The sequence below is a fragment of the Canis aureus genome, chromosome 33 (assembly GCF_053574225.1).
Source record: "Canis aureus isolate CA01 chromosome 33, VMU_Caureus_v.1.0, whole genome shotgun sequence".
NCBI classification, from domain to species: domain Eukaryota; kingdom Metazoa; phylum Chordata; class Mammalia; order Carnivora; family Canidae; genus Canis; species Canis aureus.
In genome coordinates this window covers 10,633,597-10,649,067 of record NC_135643.1, presented here as the reverse complement: position 1 = coordinate 10,649,067, position 15,471 = coordinate 10,633,597, and the positions used below count along the sequence as shown (strand labels likewise).

At 39.9% G+C, this 15,471-nt stretch overlaps 2 protein-coding genes and 1 long non-coding RNA gene across 6 annotated transcripts in view; 2 read left to right on the top strand and 1 right to left on the bottom strand.

The window, feature by feature from the left end:
- C33H4orf36 (chromosome 33 C4orf36 homolog) overlaps positions 1-5,637 on the top strand; it is a 30,459-nt gene extending 24,822 nt beyond the window's left edge. For all 3 annotated transcript variants that reach the window (XM_077882796.1, XM_077882797.1, XM_077882795.1), the window contains exon 6: positions 5,478-5,637. The gene's annotated coding sequence lies outside the window, so the exon portion shown is untranslated. The remainder of the gene's footprint in view (positions 1-5,477) is intronic.
- LOC144304299 (uncharacterized) overlaps positions 1-15,471 on the bottom strand; it is a 42,325-nt gene that overhangs the window by 19,027 nt on the left and 7,827 nt on the right. The gene's annotated exons all lie outside the window — the stretch shown is intronic.
- Positions 5,520-15,471, top strand: part of SLC10A6 (solute carrier family 10 member 6) — an 82,767-nt gene continuing 72,815 nt past the window's right edge. Inside the window, exons 1-2 of one of the 2 annotated variants that reach the window (XM_077882794.1) lie at positions 5,520-5,657; positions 5,757-6,282. In XM_077882794.1, the coding sequence (XP_077738920.1) occupies positions 5,906-6,282 (377 nt within the window). In that variant the 5' untranslated portion in view covers positions 5,520-5,657; positions 5,757-5,905. Of the gene's footprint in view, positions 5,658-5,756; positions 6,283-15,471 lie in introns of those variants that run through there. The other variant, XM_077882793.1, reaches the window with a different exon arrangement.

The window sequence follows — 15,471 nt, the reverse complement described above, 5'->3', positions numbered from 1 at the left end:
AAAGGTCATTGGGAAAAGGACCACAAATACTATTATAAATAGCATGCCACCTGTGCAGGTTAACACGTCTTTCCAGTTGATTCTAGGTGCTTCATTTTCCCTTCTGGTTATTTTATTCTGAAGGTGGAGTAGGTACTGTCTCAGGATCAAGAGTTTGTCAGCCCACTTGTCTATGTTCTGACTTGGCCCATCAGTCCTTCTCACGCCCTTACATTCCATTTTCTGCAGGTATCTCTTTCTGGAACCTTTGGTATTTGTGAGCCTCCCTTATAAAAACCAAAGAACAAAGACAGTGATTGAGTCATCTCAGCAGTCTGGCTGCTCAGAATCATCAGACTGTTACCAACTTTTTGGAACTGCTTAAAATAACCACAATTTCCTCTATCTCTGCTCCTTTTTCTTCAGCTCCTTTTTCTTAATTACAAAACAGTAATTCACAACTGTTTCTGTATGGAATCCTATATATAGAAGCAATCACTGTGAAAATTTTAGAATTAAATTTGGTGTCTTTATGTTATTATTATTTATTATTTTAAGGATTTATTTATTTGTTCATTCATTCATTCATTCATTCATTCTCTAGATTCAGTGTGGGACTCGAACTCACAACCCTGAGATCAAGAGTTGCATGCTCTGCTGACTGAGCCATCTTATTATTTTAACATGGCTGGAAGCATTCTATTCCTACCTATATCTACCTATCTTTTTTTTTTTTTTGCTTTACCTTCTAACATAAACATTTTTCATTTTCAAAATATTTACATTTTAAATAGCTCCATAATATCTCATTGAATCATAATTTACTTAAATTTATTTCACTTTGGGGATTTAAATTGCCAGCTTTCTGCATTTATAAATAGTCATGGTATTGTAGATAAGAATGTATTTATAAATAACAATGCCATTATAAATAGACACATTTCCCCTCCCAAATTAATAAATTTTTTTAGTATTGTAGGTTATTTATCAAGACAGCTTTTTATACTTATAGTGACAAAGGCTATTTGGTACAAAGTGCCAGGCTTTTCCCTGAAAGGTTATATGAATTTTCAATTCTTCCTGCAGTATAAGAATATACTTTCACTTAACTTTTATCAACAAGGGATATTCATCTTAAAATTGTTTTCATAGTGATAGCACATATTAACTTGTTTTAATGTACTTTAACAATTATTAGTGATATTGATTTCTGTGTATTTTTTTCTCTATGATTGTGAACTTGTGAATTTTCGTTCAAATACTGGGCTGTTTTTTTCTGCAAGATGATGGTATTTTTGAGGTTTGTTTTTCAAAAAGAATATAGAATTAAGTTTGTTTTTAAAAATATTTTATTTATTTATTTGAGAGAGAGAACATGACAGAACCTGAGCAGCGGGCGGGCAGAGGGAGAAACAGACTCCCTGCTGAGCAGGGAGCCTGATCCTAAGACCCCAGGATCATGACCTGAGCCGAAGGCAGACACTCCATGGACTAAGCCACCCAGGCAGCCCCTAGAATTAGTTTTTAAAAAATTTATTTTATTTTATTTTTTAGAATTAGTTTTTTTTTTTTAAAGGTTTTATTTATTCATGAGAGACACAGATGGGGGGAGAGAGAGAAAGAGAGAGAGAGAGAGAGAGAGGCAGAAACACAGGCAGAGAGAAAAGCAGGCTCCATGCATGGAGCCTGATGTGGGACTCAATCCTGGGGCTCCAGGATCACACCCTGGGCCAAAGGCAGGCGCTCAACCACTGAGCCACCCAGGCATCCCTAGAATTAGGTTTTTTACCTTGTGTCATGTAACAGTCTATTTTCTTACTGTCAGTTTCCTTTAATTTTGAGTTAGATAAATAACTAATTTGGATTAAATGAATAAATAATTAGTTTGGATTAAATACATAATTTCCTTTTGTTTTGAATCTACCTCATGAGTTTACCTAAACTGTTGGAGCCTATAGGATTTTTTCTTTAATCTTTTTTTTAAATAAGCTCTACTTCCCAACATGGGGCTTGAACTCAAGACCCCAAGATCAAAAGTTACATGCTCTACGAACTGAGCCAGCTAGGTATCCTAGAACCTATAGGATATTTTATGTCCTTCAAGCATCTGGATATTTCCCCTTATACTAATTTTCAGAGTTTGGTTAACAATTCCTTAGCCATGTTTATTTACCTTTCCTTTTGGCACTTTCCCTTCAGCCTTTATTATTCCAGACAGAAGAGGCTGGGCTTTTCAGTTGGTTTTCTTTTCTTTTTTTTTTTTTTTTTAAGATTATTTATTTATTCATGAGAGACACAGAGAGAGAGGCAGAGATATAGGTAGAGGGAGAAGCAGGCTCCATGCAGGGAGCCCGACACGGGACTCGATCCCAGGTCTCCAGGATCACGCCCTGGGCTGAAGGCGGTGCTAAACCGCTAAGTCACCCAGGCTTCCCTCAGTTGATTTTCTTAAAGAATATCTTTGACCTCTAATTCTATTTGCAGTAAATAGGAATGCATGAAAATGTTTCCTGTGATTTGTACAGCTGGATCTCAAAATTAAGGTGCATACATGTTGCACATATTCAGGTGCATTTTAAGCTTGTGAGCACATGTAATAAATTTAGAGATTGGGGATTAGTTGGTTTATTTCTCCATGTTTATGCCAAATTGTGATGTTTTATCTCTGAGCTATGTTTAACTGAATGTCAGTCTTTTCAGAATGATCCTGCTATCGAATATTTTCATTGCTTCCCATCAGTGTGTTCCAGGGGATGAGGACAGGTGGAGAATTAGACTAGGATTTAAATCCTAATGTTAATTTACTTATCTAATAACCTTGGAAAAATCATATGACCCTAATAGGTCTTTGTTTACTTATCTGTGAAGTGAGAATGATAGTAGTTACCTCTTAGAATGGATGTGCAGATTGAATGGGATCTCCTGAACTACCTCACTACCTTAAGGTATACACTGAGGGGGGCACTTGATGGGATGAGCACTGGGTATTATGCTATATGTTGGCAAATTGAACTCCAATTAAAACAAATATATAAAGCAGAAAAAAAAAGGTATACATTTGGTCATGCTTTTAAAAAATTTCTCATCACTTGAATCCCTACATGCCAATAAATTTAAGATCCCTTATTTAAATCTCCTTTACAATTTTTTAAAATATTTTATTTATTTATTTACTTCTTAAAAATTTATTTATTCATTCATTCATTCATTCATTCATTCATTCATGAGAGACACAGGGGGAGAGAGAGAGGCAGAGACACAGGCAGAGGGAAAAGCAGGCTCCACGCAGGGAGCCCGACGTGGGACTCGATCCTGGGTCTCCAGGATCATGTCCTGGGCTGAAGGCAGCACTAAACCGCTGAGCCACCTGGGCTGCCCAAGATTTTATTTATTTATTTTAGAGACAGAATGCAAGCAGGGACAGGGGCAGAGGGTGAGGGGGAAAGAGAGAGAGAGACAGAGAGAGAGAGAGAGAGAGAGAATCCCAAGCTGAATCTGTACTGAGTATGGAAGCCAGTGCAGGACTTGATCCCAGGACCCTAAGATCATGACCTGAGCCAAAATCAAGAGTCGGACACTTAACTGACTGAGCCACTTAGCTGCCCCTGAAATCTTTACAAATGACAAGACTCCAGGGGCTTACTTTTTCAAGGGAGTTTTCTTCCCAGATGGGGACAAACTGGGAAAAGCATGGCATCTACTGGTAGGCCCTGGTTTCAGCTGCTGCTGTTTTGTTGGGACCTTTTGAATCCACTGGTTCCATCCAGTCTAACGGACTGTTATCCATTGCTACCTTGCCCCTTCTGGTCCAGATCTTTGCATACAATGTGGTGGTGCCAAAGGTTGGCCTCTCAAGGGTACTTCTTTTCTTTTCTTTTTTTTTTTTAAGATTTTATTTATTTATTCATGAGAGACATACAAAGAGAGGCAGAGACACAGGCAGAGGGAGAAGTAGGCTCCCTGCAGGGAGCCTATTGTGGGACTCTATCCTGGGACCCTGGGATCACACCCTGAGCTAAAGGCAGATGCTCAACCACTGCACCACCCAGGTGCCCCTTGGGTTGTCTTATGACAGGCTCACCAAGCTTGGTATAAACATTGGCTTATTCTTGGGCTTGAATCAAGAGCTGGTGGCAATAGGTCCTCATGTGGACCTCTGATGGCCTCCAGCAAGCAAGATTCTCCTTTCACAGCTGCTTTTAAAGTGTCTCTACCTAAGCAAGTTTATACTTTATTCAAATAGTCAGATTTTAAAAAAAGATTTATTTATTTTAGGGGAGAAAGGGGCAGAGGGAGAAGGAGAAAACCTCAAGCAGACTTCCCACTGAACATGGAGCCTTGGGCTTGATCTCATAACTATGAGATCATGACCTGAGCCAAAAACAAGGGTCAGATGCTCAACTGACTGAGCCTCTCAGGTGCCCCTCAAATAGTCAGATTTTATTTTACATTTGTATTTAATTTGTATTTTTAAAAACGATTTTATTTATTTTTTTGAGAGAGCAAGAGAGAGCACAAGCAGAAGGAGGGGCAGAGGGAGAGGGAGAAGCAGGCTCCCTGCAGAGGGCCTTGATCCCAGGGCCCCAGGATCATGACCTGAACTGAAGGCAGATGCTTAACTGACTGAGACACCCAGGTGCCCCTTAATCTGTAATTTTGCATAGTAAACATGCTCAGAGCATTTTGTCATGGAAAATAATTTGCTAATCCAAAAATAAACAATTCATAGCTAATATCCTTCTTAAAACAGGTAGAGGTGTTTTATAAAGTGTTCCTTGTCACCATCCATTGCCCCATAAGTCAACTTTCTGCTTTTTGTGAGAAAGGGTGTGGCATCTGCTCTTTTGTAGTTTTAGTTTCTTGGAACCATATTTTCCTTGTCTGGTTTTCCAATGAAACGTGCATCTGTGTGGTTAAGACACACAGATGGGCCCCTGGGCCATTGTGGTCAGAGGCTGACCTCAGACTCTGACTCCAGCCTTCAAGACAAGCTCTGTATTACATTCTCTTGCAGAATTCCCAGACCTCACCACGAGGCCCAGGGGTGTGGCATCTCAAAGCTGACTCTGTTCTCCAAAAGAAAGTGACAGCTTCCTTGTATTATTTTGGGTACAGAAATGAGTTTCTACGTGTTTGATGAAACACATCAGGTGCTTAGTACCATATAATTCTTACAGGTGTTTAATTATTGGCTCTAGACACAGATTCTATTTCGAAAGAAAAAAAAACTGAGCGGTGCCTGGCTGGTTCAGTCGGTAGAGCTTGTGACTCCTGATCTCAGGGTTGTGAGTTCAAGCTCCGGTGTGGAGCCTACTTAAAAAAATTAAAAAACAAAAAACAAAAAACAAAAAACTGAGACTAATTCTGAGGCATTCCTGAATTATCCTTACTCCCTCCCGACGTTTCCTTAACTGACCCTTTGCTTTAATATTTTCAACAGAAATGTTTTGCTAATGATGTGAGGAGTGGCTTTGGCTTAGTGCCTTTGTTTTTTCCAGTCAGCCTCGCTCTGCACAAAACATTGCCTCCTGGTTCTTTGAGATCCCCATTGAATTTGGAGAAATTATGTCTTGGCATTCAACCTATTTTCCTGGAACACAATGCGATGCTGACGACACAGGCTAGTCACTCCACTTGACAATAAATGTGCTTGTCTCATTTCACTTGGATATTCAGTGGTGAGTAAGAAGTGGAAAGCCTGACTTACCACGGTTTATTATATGTTTCGTGCCCGTGATGATTACTTTTATAATGCCATTCATGAATACATTGATCAGATCAGGATGAGTCACCTGGCTGGCCACTAGCTATTGGAATGATTCTCCACGCATGACTGGGTTGCATTATTACAAAACGTGGAAGAACAGACCTGCCCTGCCATCGCGGCAGATGTTCATTTGTGATGCTGCCTTAAGGAGATGAAGAGATGAGAGCAAACTGTTCGAGCAGCTCAGCCTGCCCTGTTAACAGTTCGGAGGAGGAGCTGCCAGTGGGGCCGGAGGTACAAGGGAACCTGGAGGTTGTTTTCACAGTGGTGTCATCCGTGATGATGGGCCTGCTCATGTTCTCCTTGGGATGCTCTGTGGACTTCCGGAAGCTCTGGGCGCACATCAAGAGACCCTGGGGCATTGCTGTGGGACTGCTCTGCCAGTTTGGCCTCATGCCTCTTACAGCCTACCTCCTGGCCATCAGCTTCTCTCTGAAGCCAGCCCAAGCTATTGCTGTTCTTGTCATGGGGTGCTGCCCAGGGGGAACCATCTCGAACATTTTCACCTTCTGGGTCGATGGAGATATGGATCTCAGGTAAGTTACACTAGGAAAGCCTGGAAGTCTCCCCCTTGATAGCACTGACACTTTCATGTTAAAAACTCTGCCAATCTTTAGGTAGAGATTCCAGTGGGCAGCATTTTATGGAGTTCAGTCCTGGAAGGACATTTCTTTCTGAGCTTAAGATGTGCTTTGCTGCGATCGTCCTCTGTTTTACTGGCAACTGCTTCTCTGAGTAATTGGATTTGGTTCATATGTAATAGTGGAGGCAGATTTCCTCCTCACCTGATGGTCCGACCTAGGTGTGAACTCACTCTCGCCCACGGTGGCAGCTTTAACAGTCATGGCTTCCTGTGTCCCAGGACATAGGCTGAGAATCCCAGAAGCTGACGATAGGGGTTTGTTCGGTGGGTGTGGTAGTGATGGTGGCAGAACCAGAATGAGATCCTCGTAGCTCTTGATCAGCAAGGGTTGCCTTTGCATCTACTCTATGAAACAAGTACTTGTGGGCACAGGACAAAGGAGTTTTTGGAGTATGTGATGGACATGTCCTGTTTTAAGGGGCGGTGGTGGCCTATTGAGTTGACTTGGGGAACAACGTAAAGACTTTTATGACTAAAAATGTTCTTTCTTGTTGTTTTGCAGACTAAACATTTATCACTGTCATCTCATTCCTTTGGTTTACACCAGGGACCTATCTCCCATTGTGGTGTAAATAAATGTTCCTGGCAGACATTAGGCTTTATCATTTATTTACTCTTTAATGAGGAAGAATTAATCATATATCTTTGGGAGTACATACTTCGATGCTGAAAAAAGGGCATTTGAAGAAAGAATAGAGAAGGCACAATTGGAAAAATAAAAGTAAAAGACGGTGGTCTTTCTGGTTTCTTTGCTTACTTACGAATAGACTGTTTCACTTCCTGCCCAAGGGAAGAATGACTTATGAATGTAAATCTTTGTTCAATGTGTATGTCATTTAGTTGAGATTTATTATGCGATGCCTGAACCAATCAGAGGTGCTGATGGTGTGGGGAGTTCATTTCAGTGAACCAGCGATAGGTCTGGGTTTCTAGTTCCCTGCATGTGCTCAGTACTTAGCTTACCAATATATTTCACTTGTGAATTTTAATGGGCTCAGTTCAGGGAGATGAATTAATTTTCATATGACAATATGTTTAGTTTATATCAGGGGCTTGAAGAGCACTAATTCAAAAACATGCATTAATATACATTGCTAATTCCAATTAAAGAAAGTCAATTATTAGCACAATAATTGGAAGATGATAAATATTCTTCACATAGTCTACATATCAGTGATAAATTTTGGGACCTAAATATCTTTGTGTGTGTTTTTTTTTTTTTACCTAAATATTTTTGGAAAGAAAAAGGAATTTTACTAATTGAGTATGTTGCTAGGCATGAGGTAGACACTTTCATGTATTCTTTCTCTTCTTTCTTGGTTCTCAGAATAACCTTGTAAGTGACCTTTTATTATCCTGAATGTTACAGCTGAGAAAATTGTGACTCAGGTTGGTTAAGGAGGTTGCCAAATGCTATAGCTGCGTATGGAAGATGGCAGATTTGAATTCACATCTGTTTCTCATCAGTCTGCAATTTAGGCACTTTCTTCCATGCCATTTATTAACACAACTTGGTTTTCTGTTCTGAGTAAGAGTATAAATCTTAAACCAGTGTTCTCAAACACTTATGCTCTGGGAAAGAGAACATTTATTAACTTTATTTTTTATTAGCTGACATTATAATAAAAATACCAATGAATAGGAAGTCTATAAAAGATAAAGCTCATTTTGCTTCCTCTTGCCAACTCTATCCTTGATTAGCTTCACATTAGTCAAATTATTTAACCTATAAACCTCATTCCTCATTTATAAAATGGGTTAAAATTACCTATTCCCCACAAGTCTAGATTTTAAGGAGGAAAAATACATGCAGGATGCCAGGCACTTGGTCGGTATGTAATAAATATTAACTACTTCCCCCTTTTTTTGAATTCTGGTTTTGAATCTCACAAACAAAAATAAGCAGAAAACCCCCACAAAAAACCCTGTAAGAAATGAAATTTTAAAATGATGACTAGGGATGCCTGGGTGGCTCAGCGGTTGAGCGTCTGCCTTCAGCTAAGGGTGTGATCCTGGAGTCCAGGAATCGAGTCCACATTGGGCTCCCTGCAGGGAGCCTGCTTCTCCCTCTACCTATATCTCTGCCTCTCTCTGTCTAATGAATAAATAAAATCTTTAAAAGAATCATGACTAAATATTAGATTTTTAAAAGCTTATATATATGTGTAATAAAATCTTGATTCTCAGTAAAAATTGCATTGTAGGAGAAAATTCAGTATTATTGAGGGAAACAATGTCCAAGTTCATTATATCTCATCTGACTTGATTAGCAACAAAAATAACTTCTAAGCCAAAAAAAAAAGTAGATAGTCCTTGATAGGAATTCTGTTTTCATGCTAGATAAAATTCATAAGAATTTAGAAGAACATCTTCATTTCATAAATGAGGAAATTGAGATTTAGCTCTCTGCAGGTCTCCCAAACATACTTCTCATGCCTTAATTCTATGCTTCACCTAATCTACCTGTAGTTCTCCATGTGTTCACCCCAAGCAGGGCATTTCAGAATCAACATGTATGAGCCAGTTTCTGCATTCTGCATATTTGATGATAACACCTATCACTGTCACCTGGGCTCATCATCTCAGCATTCCCCTGTGGCTCCTTTCGTTCTTCAACTCATTCACTCAATCCAATGTCTAGACCTGTAGCTCATCCACTTGTGGGCCCAGTCACTCACAGCCAGTGCTTCCTGTTTATCTCCACTGCTGGTTCCTTAGGGTGGGCACTAAGGACCTAGCCAATTTCTTTCTTGGCCAATTGCAGTATCTTCACAGTATTCTCTCCACTTTGGGTCTCTCTACCATGGTTTTATAGTAAGTGGGTGAGGCAGACTCTGGGGTCTGACTGTCTATATTTAAATCCTCACTTGGGATCTCTTTCCTGTAACTAAATCGTAACATTTCCCTATGGTATTGTAAAGGTATTATAAATATGCATGTTATGCGTAGCAAGGTTTGTCAACACCTACTAACTTGGGTGGAAACTAAGCCAGGTCTAACCTACTTCTCGGGTTTGTTTCCCAATAAGCACAAAATAGTCTGTAGTCAAAATGGACTACTCACTGTTCTCTGAACACACCCACACTTTCCCGCCTTCCTTTGCCCCTGTTGTTCCCACAGCCTGGAATGCCTATTCTGTCCCTTCTAGTCACCAAGTTATCCTTCATTATAATCATTCTGGAAAGCAACCGACTGGTAAGTATGAGGAGCCTAAAAAATTATTCTGTTCCTGGACTGAGCTCAGCTAATCTTGCCTGGGTTCTTTTACATGTTTGGATACTGGATAAATGTAGACTGGTTTTGGATGGCCTTATCTGGGACAACTGGATTTTTTTTCCACATGGCCTCTCATTCTCCAGCAGGCTGGCCTAGACCTAATCATGCCACAGAGGCAGGGTGCTGACAAAGAGGAAGCATACAAGGTCTCTTGATATCTGGGCTGGAAACCAGTTCATCATCACTTCCACCACATCCCATTGGCCAATGCATTTTGCAAGGCCAGTTCAGATACCAGGAATGATAAAGTGGATTTTTTTTCTTGATGGATAACCTGCAAAGTCACGTTGCAGAGGGCATGGCTAAGAATGGATGAAGAATTAGGGACATTTTTGTAGTCTACTGTACTAAACATGGACAGAGTTCTTGCCTTTGAGGGTAGGTCACCAGAACTAAGGTCTGGCATTATACTGTAGTAGCTAAGTGCACTCTGGAGCCAGCAAATGGGACTGTCACTTACTAACTGGGTCAACTTGGCAAATTATATAAATCCTTTAGGCTTCCTGAGTGCCTGGGTGGCTCAATTGGTTAAATGTCCAACTCTTGATTTCAGCTCAGGTCATGATCTTAGGTTTGTGAGATCGAGCCCTTTGTTGGGCTCCTCGCTGGGCATGGAGTCTGCTTAAGATTCTCTTGCCCCACTCCCTGACTTGTGTGCTCTCTCTCTCTCTCTTTCAAATTAAAAATAAATTCTTTGTGCTTCAGTTTCCTCACTTCTAACATAGGGGGAAGCATAATCTACCTCATGGGTTGTTGTGAGGATTAAGTGAATATATATAAAGTGCTTAGAATCTCACTTGGCTCAAAATGCTATGAGTCATTATATGTGGCAGGCAAAAGAGCACCTTGTCAGGGTCTGTCTTTTAGTCTTTGTCCAAGATGCTGTGTGACTTTGAGTGACTTACTTCTCTGGACTTCAATTTTCTCTTTGGTAGAATCAATGAGTTAGACTCTCTGAGGTCTTAAAAATGTACGTAACAAAATCTACCATTTTAATCATTTTCAAGTGTACAGTTCGGTGGCATTAGGACACTGACATTGTTGTACAATCACCAGCATCGTCTCTATATAGTTCTTCTCTGCTCAAACTTAAACTCTGCACTCGTTAAACAATGACTCCCCTGTCCCTTCAGACCCTGTCAACCACCATTCTCCTTTCTGTCTCTATGAATTGGACTGGATATCTCATATAAGTGAAATCATAAAATATTTGTCCTTTTGTATCTGGCTTATTTCACTTAGCATAATGTCTTCAGAGTGCATCCATATTATATCATGTGTCAGAAATCCCTTCCCTTTGAAGGCTGTACATTGTACGTGTATATCCCATGGGTACATGTGCATACATACATCATGAGGTCCCATTCATCTGTTGATGGACACTCCTGTTGTTTCCATCTTTTGGGTATTGTGAATCATGCTGCTATGATTGTGAGTGTCCATGCCTGTTGGAGTCCCAGCTTTCAGTTCTTCTGGGTATAAGCCAGAAGTGGATCTCGGGTCATTTTAAGTTTTAAATATTTTGGACAATAGGAAAAGAAAAGCAAGTTATAAAGTCTGTGTCCCCTTCCCCCACCCCAGTTTTTAATGTTTCTTCGGAAACTGACAGAGTTGCTCCCTACCCCCCATCTCCACAGCACCAAATATGTACTTCTTGTCATCTGTAGGAGGGCATGGCAATAGCTGAACTACTTATCTGCCTGACTCATGAGCTCTGTGATCTCCTGGAGGGCTTGTTCACCTTTGCACTCTTGGTACCAGCCTGGCGGTGGTAGGTGCTCTGCAAATGCCAAGTGAAAGACTGAAGGAAACTGCTTGTATGAGATATAAAAACCCTTCTTGAAATGCGATCAGTTTATTGGTGCAACTCAGGACAACTCCCACTATCTTTGAGTTTGACAGCTTTTGATATACAAGGTCCATTCTTCCCCAAGGAGGTAGTTGTGTCCTGAGCTACTGGAATTCTGGTTACCCGGTGGAGCCTGAGGGGTTTGGTGGCTGTTTTTTGACCGTTGACCTTTAAAGTAGCTCTTGGTCCTTCAGCAGAGGCTTGTGAAATACAACTAAAGATTCTTCAGGTTACTCTGACATGACCTGGTAGGGACCTGAAAATCATCTTAAGAGACAGAACTTAAATTGAATCCATGCAACTTTCTTTCTTTTTCTTTTTTTAAAGATTTTATTCATTTTTTTGAGAGAGAGAGAGAGAGAGAGAGAGAACTAGCAGGTGGAGGGGCAGAGGGAGGGGGAGAGAGGGAAGCAGACTCCTTGCTGAGCAGGAAGCCCCATGTAAGGCTCAATCCCGGGACCCTGGGATCATAACCTGAGCAGAAGGCAGACACTTAACTAACTGAGCCACCCAGGGCTCCTTCCATGCAAGTTTCTATAACTCTCTGTACCTTAGTTTCCTTCCCTATAAAACAAAAATAATACCTATACATATGGTGGGGTGCCTGAGTGGTGCAGCCAGTTAAGTGTCTGACTGGGTTTCATCTCAGGGTTGTAAGATCGAGCCCCACATTGGGCTCCACATGGAATTGGCTTAAGACTGTCTCTCCCTCCCCTCTGTCCTTCCTCCCGTCTAAAATCAATCAATCAATTGATCAATCTTTAAAAAATGTACCTACACATATGGTTATTGTATAGACGAAAAGAGGACATAGGGGTGCCTGGGTGGCTCAGTCAGTTAAGTGTGTGACTTTGGCTCAGGTCATGATCTCAGGGTCCTGGGATCGAGCCCCACATCTGGCTCCCTGCTCAGCAGGAGTCTGGTTCTCCCTCTTCCCCTCACCCTGCTCATGTTCTCTTGCTCTCACTCTCTCTCAGATAAAATCTTAAAAATAAAAAGAAAACAGAGCATATATCTAAAAGCATGAGGTATAATACTTAGCAGGTAGTGTTCAATAAATGCTGATTATTATTGTTGAGAGGCAGCAGACAGGAGTAACATTTATATTTGGGGATGGAAGACCTGGCCTTGAACTCTTTTCTAGTGCCAAATCTGTTGACCTGATCTGATAGCATATCCCATGTCCCTGTGCCTAGCCAGATGGTTTTTAATTTTTTTCCAGGGGAGAAGCAAGTGTGTACTTTCATAGCTTTGAATGTCAGAGTTCCTGATTTTATTAGTTTGATACTAAAACAACATTTGAATAATTTCAACCCAATTGCAAAATGGTACACTTTAAAATAGACACTGCATTTTAATATAATGCACATATATGTCATTTCCTTGTTTTAAGGGAGGTGCAGGATTTACCGGTTTGTCTAGACTTGCTGAAACTGTCTCATTATTCTCTGTAATAATTGGGGATGGTGATGCCATTCTTCTCAGTGCAAGTGGAATCTTGTTATATGAACTAAGTTTTGCCAACAATTTTCCTATATGTGAACAGCCAAGAGACCTTGTTTAGCCACATCCTCCATTTTTGCTACACTGGGATTTCATGGCAGTAAAACAAAAGGTATGACTTCCACTGTACTCACACATGTTCACTGTGCGCTTTTACAGCTTTGTGGGTATTTCTAACAGTTGTCAGAGCACCGTCTTCAAGCATCACAGGCTTGAACATTTGTGAAGGGTAGAAGCAGAAACCTATGTAATCAAGAATATAGTATCAGTCTGATAGAAGTCTCACATTTGCTTCCCACAGTCATGAATCTTACGTTTCTGCTGTATGTGCCAAAGCAATTCAGTGAGAAAATGCAATGCAGCTTGTCCAGGAGTTCCAGACTAAAGCGATGTAATGTGGAATTTCTTTCAGGACTTAGTAATATGAAGAGCCAAGTAATATAGCATTATCATAGGCTAAGACTTTGGAAAAGCTTCCTGTACACCCTCTTCATGGATAGAGGTTTGAGAGCTGGGGCAAACTGCTTTTCTCCCTTCTCTAGTTAGGAAGAAGTCTTTGCTCCAAGTAAGCATTCTTAATAGGATAAAATAATTTTAAACTTCATATAGAATAAAACATATGTGAGAACTGCTAAGAAAAGTTTGAAGAGAAAAATTGAAGTGGAAGTATTTGCTTTGTCATATGTGAAAACACACTATGAAAACTCTGTAATTAAAAGTCTGATATTTGCTTAGAAAAAACATTTTGAAAAGCAAGAAAAGAAAAAACATTTTGAATACATTTGGACATTTAACATATAATGACTTTGGCACTTCAATTTAGTGGAAAATTATTTATTCAGTGAATAGTATTGACACACTTGCCCCTCAATATAGAAGACAATAGATTAGTCTCAGACCTTCTACCATATAAAATATAAATATCAGATGAGCTAAAAATATAAAAATAAAATTTCAACCTATAAAAAAGTAAGAAGTGGGGGCAATATTCAAATACCCTCAGGATAGGAGGAAATCTTTAACAAGACAAGAAACTCAGAAGCCATTTAAAAAATTGACAGATGTGAGTATCTCAGTGTTAATTATTTATTATGGCCAAAGCCATCAGTGTAGTCAAAAATATACAATAAGTTTGACAAAGCTATTTGTATTGTACATGATAATACATACTCTAATTTTAAAAGAGCTCCTATAAGTAGAGAAGAAAAAGACAAACAAGGCTGTTTGCAGAGGACATCCAAGAGGTCAGTAATATGAAAGAAAGCACAAACTCATAGAGAGTCAGGTATATAACAGAATAACAGATAATTTTTAAATATTTTCATGAGAACTAAAAGGGATTGATCATATCCAGTGTGGGCAAGATTGTGAAATGTAACAATCTTTTTTTTTTTTTTTTTTTAATTTTTATTTATTTATGATAGTCACACACAGAGAGAGAGAGAGAGGCAGAGACATAGGCAGAGGGAGAAGCAGGCTCCATGCACCGGGAGCCTGACGTGGGATTCGATCCCGGGTCTCCAGGATCACGCCCTGGGCCAAAGGCAGGCGCTAAACCGCTGCGCCACCCAGGGATCCCTGTAACAATCTTTTTGGAAAATAATTTGGTGGTGTCTATTAAAATAAAAAACAGATCTCTGATACAGCAATTCCACTTTGAGGAATCTGTTCTACAGGAATAAAAGAATTATTTCAAGTAAAATATAAATAGAAATGTTGATCATAACTTTGTTTATAGAGGAAAAGCATTCAAAGCAATTTATTCATCATTAATGAAGTGATTAAAGAAATTAAGGCATATTTAGATTCTGGTGTACTCTGCATTCTTTAAGCAAAAGAGTTTTTGCTGTATGTATTGTCTGGAAGGGATGTCTATGATTAAGTGGAGAAAAATAGCAATCAAGCTGCAGAGTAAGGTGTATTGTGTGATTGCTTAAAAAGAAAAAGATAAGGGATCCCTGGGTGGTGCAGCGGTTTAGCACCTGCCTTTGGTCCAGGGCGTGGTCCTGGAGACCCGGGATCAAATCCCACGTCGGGCTCCTGGTGCATGGAGCCTGCTTCTTCCTCTGCCTATGTCTCTGCCTCTCTCTCTCTCTCTCTCTGTGTGTGACTATCATAAATAAATAAAAATTAAAAAAAAAGAAGAAAAAGATAAAAAGGAAAAACAAAGAAAAAGCCCCTATTCATTGAATAGCAGCTATAAAATAGGACTGTGTAAAAGAAAGGCTTAAATAAAAAACTAAAAAGAAATTAGAAGGACTAATTAAATAAGAGGAGAGAGGAATATGCAGTCACCTGTGAATTATCTAAGTATGGATTTCTTTTTTCATTTTTAAAAAATTTTAAGAGATTTTATTTGAGAGAGAAAACACAAGCAGGAGGGGAAAGGCAGAGGAAGAGGGAGAAGCAGACTCCTGCTGAGCAGGGAGCCTGACTCAGGGCTTCATCCCAGGA